Source organism: Tremella mesenterica (assembly GCF_000271645.1).
Source record: "Tremella mesenterica DSM 1558 unplaced genomic scaffold TREMEscaffold_8, whole genome shotgun sequence".
Lineage (NCBI taxonomy): Eukaryota > Fungi > Basidiomycota > Tremellomycetes > Tremellales > Tremellaceae > Tremella > Tremella mesenterica.
In genome coordinates this window covers 121,234-130,154 of record NW_006711232.1, presented here as the reverse complement: position 1 = coordinate 130,154, position 8,921 = coordinate 121,234, and the positions used below count along the sequence as shown (strand labels likewise).

General features: G+C 46.1%; 5 protein-coding genes across 5 annotated transcripts; 3 read left to right on the top strand and 2 right to left on the bottom strand.

The window, feature by feature from the left end:
- Nucleotides 1-235: 235 nt before the first annotated feature.
- TREMEDRAFT_63366 (uncharacterized protein) lies at nt 236-758 on the top strand (the record flags this gene model as incomplete). Its single annotated transcript, XM_007005689.1, has 2 exons — nt 236-324; nt 479-758. 2 exons carry the CDS (start codon nt 236-238, stop codon nt 756-758), a joined length of 369 nt encoding a protein of 122 aa, XP_007005751.1.
- Nucleotides 759-1,407: 649 nt separating this feature from the next.
- Nucleotides 1,408-3,203, top strand: TREMEDRAFT_39749 (uncharacterized protein). The gene is made up of 11 exons (XM_007005616.1): nt 1,408-1,517; nt 1,563-1,594; nt 1,633-1,772; nt 1,813-1,862; nt 1,914-2,053; nt 2,106-2,229; nt 2,270-2,333; nt 2,376-2,510; nt 2,552-2,904; nt 2,950-3,008; nt 3,055-3,203. The coding sequence occupies exons 1-11, from the start codon at nt 1,442-1,444 to the stop codon at nt 3,094-3,096; spliced, it is 1,215 nt and encodes a 404-aa protein (XP_007005678.1). The 5' UTR covers nt 1,408-1,441; the 3' UTR covers nt 3,097-3,203.
- Nucleotides 3,184-4,026, bottom strand: TREMEDRAFT_57249 (uncharacterized protein; the record flags this gene model as incomplete). Its single annotated transcript, XM_007005665.1, has 5 exons — nt 3,184-3,353; nt 3,397-3,479; nt 3,519-3,690; nt 3,736-3,890; nt 3,938-4,026. 5 exons carry the CDS (start codon nt 4,024-4,026, stop codon nt 3,184-3,186), a joined length of 669 nt encoding a protein of 222 aa, XP_007005727.1.
- Nucleotides 4,027-4,365: 339 nt separating this feature from the next.
- Nucleotides 4,366-5,534, top strand: TREMEDRAFT_74202 (uncharacterized protein). The gene is made up of 7 exons (XM_007005826.1): nt 4,366-4,497; nt 4,555-4,647; nt 4,707-4,799; nt 4,856-4,933; nt 4,987-5,051; nt 5,167-5,298; nt 5,350-5,534. The coding sequence occupies exons 1-7, from the start codon at nt 4,443-4,445 to the stop codon at nt 5,380-5,382; spliced, it is 549 nt and encodes a 182-aa protein (XP_007005888.1). The 5' UTR covers nt 4,366-4,442; the 3' UTR covers nt 5,383-5,534.
- Nucleotides 5,535-5,839: 305 nt separating this feature from the next.
- TREMEDRAFT_39742 (uncharacterized protein) lies at nt 5,840-8,805 on the bottom strand. Its single transcript, XM_007005615.1, has 17 exons — nt 8,754-8,805; nt 8,689-8,706; nt 8,553-8,643; nt 8,401-8,516; nt 8,225-8,355; nt 8,122-8,184; nt 7,837-8,077; nt 7,714-7,793; nt 7,186-7,674; nt 6,995-7,140; nt 6,904-6,950; nt 6,675-6,859; nt 6,377-6,624; nt 6,265-6,332; nt 6,173-6,222; nt 6,015-6,125; nt 5,840-5,962 (listed from the first exon to the last, which is right to left on the bottom strand). Exons 1-17 carry the CDS (start codon nt 8,770-8,772, stop codon nt 5,879-5,881), a joined length of 2,187 nt encoding a protein of 728 aa, XP_007005677.1. The 5' UTR covers nt 8,773-8,805; the 3' UTR covers nt 5,840-5,878.
- Nucleotides 8,806-8,921: the final 116 nt, after the last annotated feature.

The window sequence follows — 8,921 nt, the reverse complement described above, 5'->3', positions numbered from 1 at the left end:
GTCGTGCGAGAGCTTTGAGTGCCAGAGTGGAGCCTCAGGACGTGGTACGGAGTATGATTCGGAAGAGATATTGACAATTCGGAAGCGCCCGGCCGCCTCTTGCCTAGCAGTGATGATCTCATCTTCTACCGAAATGGGATTCGGAGGTTGAGAGGGAGACCATTTCGGAACGGCAGCGGATAAGTTGGGTGCTGAAGCTTGCACGGCCGAAGACAATGAAGCGGAGGGGGAGGCCATGACCAGCTCTGTCCAGGGTACCGAATCTGGTGTCACAATACCAATACCGTTGGACGATGCAGGAGTATCTCCTGATGCAACTCTCCTGTCAGTTGATACATAAAGGGGATCCAAAAGTACTCACTGGAATCAGCCGTGGACAGGGGTATCTTGTGACCAGGAGACGATTTGGGAAACTGCTGTGAATGATTTACTGAGCATAAGCTTCAATGAACCCAGAGGAAAAGAAACTGCCTCACAGGCCACCGAATCCAAATGCGATTCCAGTCGCGTTTCGGAAGCAGGCAGGGAGGCAGAGGGGGTTGGAAGGAGATCGGGCTGAGCTACTTTATGACAAGGAGATGGAGAAGAAGCCCCTCTTGAGCTCAGCTGGGGTGGTTCAGGAAAGGGCGGCGGTTTGTTCACTGAGCATAAGCTTCAATGAACCAAGAGGAAAAGAGAATGTCTCACAGGGCACCGAAACCGAAACTGACTGGATCTCCGAAGCTGTCCTGTTGATAGAAGAAGGCTCAATAGGGTGAGAAGGACCGGCTACATAGTTAGTAAGGGGTGAGATAATCTTCAGAGGAGACACTGACATGTTGATGGTGATTGTGCACTAGGAGCATACACTTTCGGAGGTCGACCACGAAAAGGCGACTTTCTCTTTAAAGCGTTGAGAATGAGTTGATCAGCTTGATTATTCTGAGACATAAAGCTTGTGAGCTTAATTCAGTAAGTTACTATTATGTTTAAATCAATAGAAAGAAGATGATTGAAATAAGAAGAGGAGAAAAATGATTGCCCAATCACCGCCAAACAGTGCCTAGGGTTGAAGGACACATCCTTTCGGGGGCGTTTCCGAATTTGAACTCCAAATGGCTGTAGAGAACCAAGGACTCCGAATTCGGAGGTTCTGCCTGCATGAATGGCTTCAGAATACGTGTGGCAACCCATAGATATGCAAGAAGCCACGGTAGGATGCATATTCAATACAGGGGGGATTTGGGGACATTCCGTAGGTATTTGGGTCAGTAGTGGAGGGATCCTCGGGTTGAGTGACGTATTTTGGGAGAAAGTGGCAAAATTTCGTCGGGATTAATTCGAGTTCCGTCGGGATTATCCCTACGCGCCCACCGTGTTGAGAGAGAGACTACCGCCCTCACTACAAACCTTACACGTTGTTCATTCCTCCTCCTCCTCTATCACCTCTCTTGCTGCCATCATGTCCGTGACCAAAGGCGTCCTCCTCGTAGGAGGTCCATCAAAAGGGACTAGGATGAGACCTTTGACTCTTGACTGTTAGTTTTTTCTTTTCCCTCAGCTCAGCTCGCTGATCGCCCTAGGTGCTAAACCGTTACTGCCAATAGCTGGCAAGGTGAGTGTGATCCGTATGACATACGCTAAATCCCACAGCCTATGATATGGCACCCTCTTTCCGCTCTTGCCAAAGTTCCAGGTTTGACGGAAGTCATCATTATCGGTTTCTACGAAGACTCCGTTTTGAGCGGCTTCATCAAAGATGCCAAACGCGAATTTCCCAACATTGCCATTAGGTGTGTTTGACCCAGTTGATGATGATCAAACTGATTATAGTTATCTTCGTGAATACCGTCCATTAGGAACTGCTGGAGGTCTTTATCATTGTAAGTGTAACTCCCTCCTATACTAGCTGCATCAAGCTGATATTCATATAGTCCGTGATTCGATCCTTCGCCCTCCCGTACCACAGAACATCTTTATCTGTAACATTGACATATGTTGCAGTTTCCCCTTCACGGAGATGTTGGAATTTCACAGTAAGCATCGAGGTGTGGGTACCATCTTAACTGTCAAGGTGAGTCATGATCTTATTTGTTTCTGTGATATTTTCAGGAGTTCATCAACAGGTCAAACGTGAAATTGCGACGCATTACGGTTCCATCGTCCATGACCCTGCCACTTTACAAGTGTTGCATTATGTTGAAAAGCCTGAAGGCTGGATCTCTGACATGGTTAACGGGGGAGTCTATCGTGAGTACCTGTCCTCGTTCGGCTTGAACTGACATTTCAGTGTTTGATAGATCCCTGTTCGATGAGATCAAGGAAGCAATGGCAGACAAGACGGCTAGAGCAGCGTGAGTGACTATGTGAACAAATCTACCAAAGCTGACCGTTAGTGAGGACCCGCTCGTACAGCCAGATGACATGCAAAAACTAGCTTTGGAAACCGATGTCATTGTGCCCCTAGCCGCCAGCAAGAAGATGTACGTCTATGAATGCAAAGATTTCTGGAGGCAGATCAAGACTGCAGCGTGAGTAAATATTATTGACAAGTATCCGTAGCTGATTGCAGTTCCGCTGTGACAGCCTCTTCACTATATCTCTCTCGATTCGCCAAGACCGCGCCGGAACTTCTTGCTCCCTCTGGCCCTACCATCATCTCTCCTGCTTTTGTCGATCCTACCGCTCAAATCGCACCTACTGCCAAGATCGGCCCGAACGTCGCTATAGGACCTCACTGTCAAGTTGGCGAAGGGGTCAGAGTCAAAGACGCCATAATCCTCGAAGGCTCAACTCTGGATCAACATTCATGTGTGTTGAATAGTATCGTGGGGATGAACTGTCACATTGGTCCATGGGCACGAGTAGATGGGTCTCCCGAACCTGAGTCAGGGGTCAAGGGGCAGATCAGCGTCACGATCCTTGGTGAGCTCAAAGCCCGATACAATAAGCCCCTTGCTGACTTTGTAGGAACCGAAGTGACATTGACTCCCGAGACACACGTCAGGAGTTGCATTGTACTTCCCAACGTAAGTGCTATCATCATGCCAAATCACACTCGGTTGACATCCGCAGAAATCATTGAATAAAAGTTCTGCCAACCAGGTCCTTCTCTAATACTTTCCCAATACTCTCACTTTTGAACAAACACAATCGTGGGATCATATATCATCGACGACATACAATTTTGGCTTCACGAATGCATCACTGGACTATAGACATTCCTGACTTGCTCTGAGCCATCGCCCATGCCACATGAAATGAAAGCGGGTTCAGATTTGTGTGTTGACGAGCTTCTTGCAGACGGAAGATGAAGTTGGCCAAGACGGCAATGAATAAAGCGGCACAGATGAGCAGCGGTCCAACCAGTAGATCTACCCGTTAGCAAGCTCAAAAGACTCCATAAATATCACTGACCAAAGCTACGAGGATCTCTAGCAGATATCATGGTCAATCGTTTTTGAAAGATAGCCCAGCCGTATATCAGAACAGCGGCGGAACTACCATGAGCAAATGTTCGGTCCACGTATAAATTTCACTCACATGAAAGCATAGGCAGGGCAAAGTATCTAGCCCGAGAATCTCGGGCCCCAAACAAGAGTCCCGAGGCGATGGTTGCTAATAGTACACCCATGGAGAGATACGAAATGAATGTTCTTTCATTAGCGAACCATACTTTCGCTTCTACCTTTACGGGAGTTGATATTTTTTCTGTTTCTAGTCAGATTAAAGCCATGCGTGCTGACATAGACTCACTCGGTACTCGGATGGTCATAGTGGGTTGATTAATGGAATGATAATCAGCCACTCGACTTCGGTCCGGATCATCCGGTATACGATCCGCTCGTTTACTCTTTGCTCGCCATCCTTGTCCTCCGCGGGGGAGTAGGTCGAGTGCTTTGCTAGAGAAGCTGGAAAGTCAGCGATGATATTCATGGGAAGAGGATGATAAACTAACGGATGGAAAAAGGCATCGGCGATATGATCAAGACGGCTTCGAGGAGCGGTATTCTGTTGAGAGGAGGAAGCCAGAGGTGAGATAGACATTTTCTATTAATGATCTGAGGGCAGAGGTGAGCTCGACTATGCTTCACTTATTCGGTGTTATAGAAGTGAAGGATGATATATAGAGGTTGCGAGATAGAAGCTAGCAGCTACCAGCTACCAGCAGGCTAGGGGACTCGCAGGTTGAGAAAGAACAGAGCAAAGCGGAAGAGCGAACGTGCGACTTGTTCTTTTCAGAGAGGACTGAAAGGCGGCCATCACCGCCACGACTCTCCTCCATTTCCGCCACAACCCATCTCTCAACGGCGTTATACGGCAACATCGCGGTGGCATGGGTCTGTCCCCCCCTTGCCCTTGCTGGCGTCTCGAACCGTCTCCACCACCCCCTTTAATCTTACTCTGAAAGCTTCCCATATCCCAACTCAGCTTTCTCTCTTTCTCTTATACCATTCATCACAATGGGGTTAAGCATCAGTAAACTCCTATCCGGCTTGTTCGGTAAAACGGACATGCGTGAGTTCATCTCTTCTTCATTCTTATCAATGTCAAATCCGCTAATGTCGCGTGCAGGTATCCTCATGGTTGGTCTTGACGCTGCTGGAAAGACGACGATTCTGTACAAGCTTAAACTTGGAGAAATCGTGACTACTATACCTACCATTGGTCAGTTTTTTCTTCAATACCATCAATCGACCAAGGGTGAAATGACTCACTCGTGACAGGTTTCAACGTCGAGACGGTAGAATATAAAAATATCTCATTTACCGTATGGGATGTTGGTGGTCAGGATAAGATTAGGCCTTTGTGGCGACATTGTGAGTTCATTTCCAGTGTCTGTACCAAAAAATAAAACATGACTGAAATGATATAGATTTCCAGAATACTCAGGGTATCATTTTCGTAGTTGATTCTAACGATCGTGAACGTATTTCGGAGGCTAGGGAAGAACGTGAGTTTCTCTTCACATTATAACAATTTGTAGATTAATGCTGATACATTTAGTTCAACGGATGTTGAGCGAGGATGAACTTAGAGATGCCCTTCTCCTTGTCTTTGCCAACAAACAGGTGAGAACCAGATCATTCATCAACATTATACCTTTCATTGTGCCATTACCCTTTCCAATCATATATCGTGAATTGATTGGAAGGGAATCAGGAATCAAGAGACACTGACCACTAGGATCTTCCAAACGCCATGAACGCTTCCGAAATCACAGACAAGTTGGGTCTTCAAGGACTACGTCAACGCGCTTGGTACATCCAAGCAGCTTGTGCTACTTCCGGTGATGGTTTGTACGAGGGATTGGAATGGGTAAATCTCTCCCATCGCAATCTGTTTTGAGTTCATACTGACCACTTTTAGCTCTCTAACAACATCAAGAAACGTAGGCAGTAGGATAACGAGGAATGACGGCAGGGCCCATTTTACATCCTTTCCTTTTTCTCACTTCGAAAAATGATAACAACTCGCTCTCGATTCTGTTTCTGCTTCTTTCTCGATGCACGTTTTATCAGATAATCTGACATGAAACCATGATATTCTTAGAATGAGATTGACAGGCTAAGAGGTTGGTATCCTTTGCAAAGGGGAGGCATCACGGGAGCAACACACATAAGCGGTGACACTCCCCCTCAGGGATGTACCAACTCGAGTCGCCTCCTTGTAATCTTCCTTCACTTCTATGCTTGACCTGTAAGGCTCCGATGCTAAGACTGAATGAGTCACCGGAGGGAATAAAGGAGAAGCAGTGTACATCTCTGAGTAAAGATGTCTGTCCCCGAGCGAAGTCAGAGAGGGCCATATCATATGACCAATCTCGCACGATTGAGGCGCATTGTAACGCCCACTTTGGGCGGCATCATAAGTCATACATAACAACATTCAGATCTGATCAATATGGACTATCAACAATATCGTTACGTGACTTTACCGGTTTCGTTGAGATCGCCCTAGATGCTAAAGATGATCTTGTCGGCTGACACTTTAGTGGCATTCTTAATCAATGTCAGAAGTGAAGAATCACTCACCTTACTCAATTCCTTCTTATTAGCCAGCAACACGTTATGTTCCAAAGCGACCACAATATTCCTATCTGCTCCAAAGTTGAAATTGTCCGCGACGACTTTCGAATCGTATTGCTATTGGGTCAGTGCTAGTCTTATCAATCGCTCAGGTTTGGCCTTACCTTGATTTGATAGTCATCCGTTCTTCCTTGTTTTATACGACGGAAATTCCCTATCACGTCAGATAAGAATTGAGATGAAAACGGCCACTCACAAGTCACGACATATCTTCCTGTGGAAGTAACGATAGTTCTTTCCGTTTCGTTCAATCCGGTATTAAATCTATCATCAGTATTTTCATCTTACACCAGTTTCAGTAGACTCACCTAGCTGGAGTAAAAGATACAGGATCGTTCATATATGCCACATGCTCAGGTTTCAGTTGTAATCGTCGTGGAACAGGTTTGCTATCCGCGGGAAAACTACGATCAAATCCTAATGAACCTTTATATCTTCCATCGCCGATCAAAGTATCGATGAGCAGAAGATATGTTTTGCAAGTAGCCACGAGCCATCGACCATCGGCTGAGACGTCCACACCTAAAATAGGATCACCAAGTGCTGGTAATGCTGTCTTTTTTATCAGCTCGACTTGGAGTGATGAGTGATAAGTAATGAACTTACCTTTGCATTCTTCCCGAGTTGGTCAAATAATCGAATATCTCCTTTATTACTAGCTACTGCTATTCTTCCTGATTCTGTTGTGGCCGCTGCGGAAAAGTCGTTCTTCGTGGAGTATTGCTTGAACTGACTTTCCACCAACTTGTTACCTGATACACGGGGATCTATCCGGAACAGACCATTATGAGCTTACATATCAGCAGAAAGCGCATTTGTTAAAAGGGAGGCCTACATGTTCCAAGGAAAGTTTGCTCTGGATTCATTTGAGCGTATTTGGACCTGGAATAAGCTTTGAAATAGATAAGTAGGGAAGAGTCACTCACTGAGGTACAATGTTGTTCACTTGGACAGTATCATGAACTTTCCATTCGTCGACAACTTTACCATATTCCAAATCCATTCTGTACACCGACCCGGAATTGGCTGGATCGAGCAATAACATATCGCTGTCTTGATTATGAAGCATCATCTGAGTATAAGCATGATTTGGTAGAGGTTGCATCTTCAGACATACCTTTGCTGGTGAAAAACTCTTGCCGTGTGTATCTTTGACTCTATCGATGGCAGCTCGGAACTTGATGCGATCTTCTTTCTGAGCGAACACCCCGATCATATCCCCTCGAGCGACAAATGATAGATCATTCTTATAACCAACAGCCAATTGTTCGTTCTTTGAACCCTTTGCAAACTGCTCGGAATCACTTGGACCTTCATCGGAATCCTCCACATAGCTCTGTTCCGATGGTTCTTCCTCCTCGACCTCATCTGGAACTTCCTCTTCCTCCTCAGGCTCGGCCATTTCCACATCTTCGTATGCTTCTTGTATATATCGTCGTTCATCCGCTTTGGCTTTTGCGTAACTCATCTTATTCTTACCCTCCCATAGATACATGATGAAATCGTCCTTCCATTGTTGGAAGGCGTCGGCTGAGAATTTAAGACACCAGGTCATGGGTGGTAATCCATCCTGTTCACGGAAGGTGAACATGAAAGCGTAGTTTGCCTGAATATCAGCAGCGAAGAAGATGTATCATACACATACCATATCGAAAAGAGGGTTCATCTCTGAATCAATTGGCACAGAAATGAATGGGGTGAGGTTTTGACGGACTATGATCCAAGCTGTCAATCAGCATTGCAGGAACAATTCAGAAAAATGACGCACTGTCAAACTCCGCGTTTGCTGCGATTTCCACGTCCACTGTGTTCTCTTGAACCACAAAGAGGTCCGCTTCTGTGTCAAAAAGATACAGCTCAGCTGGCGTTTTTGTTAGGACGGGAACGTCTTTGAATGGGTCCGCGACGGGCGCGTGTTCTTCGACACTCGGAGCGTCTCCTTGGAGCATGGCTGTTCTAATGGCAGCAATATCATCCTCAGCGGCTAGTTCGTGGGAGGTTTGATGCTTCTACAGATGTCAGACAGGTTCAGCTCGTATCCAGATGGACGCACTCGTTCATAGACGCAATTGAGGATTGTCAATTCGAATAGCTTATTCGTGGCCAAAGGCACAGACTGCGACCGTCAGTGAAAAAATTGTTGTTAATCGTCTTACCTTGCTGGAGACAAATTCCCATAACTGATCCTCCCCATCAATATCACGCCAGGTGCAATTCCAATCTCCGTCAATCTCGCCAAAGCGAAATTGTAAAGCCACGTCCACAAGAAAGCTCTTCTCGTCGTCGACTTTGGATCAGCAAGACTCTTGGAAATATTCTAAGATATTCTCACTTTCTGCGTCATCCGTGTCATCCTGCTCGTCGCCTTCTTCATAGGCTTGGGCCACGACCAACTGGTACTGAAATTTGACATCCGTACGGCGGATAGTAGCGACTGCGTCCTTGTAACTGGTCGTCAGAACGAAAAACATGAAGTTCACTCACATGCAGATCCTCTCTGTTCTTGTAGGAGATGGCCGTAGATGATACAGCTGTCCAGCAGATAGTTGTACGAGATCAGGATTGGCTGCGTTGCCTTGTGGTCAGACCCTAAGCTCTTGGACAATGAAGGAAGGCTCACCGAGCATTTTGCTCACCACTGTTGACGTAAGCATACACTTCATATTTCAATCAGAGATCACATACACGATTTGAGAGCATTCATCTTGGCCGCTTGGTGCTACACGAGGGAGTAAGTATGGAAAAGTTGGATGTTTTGACACGAAGGCTCAGAAGATGTCATAGTGGGTGGCGAATCACGTGATATAAAGGGGGAGGGTGATATAAGATAACTCTCTTCTGTCATGTCAGCTC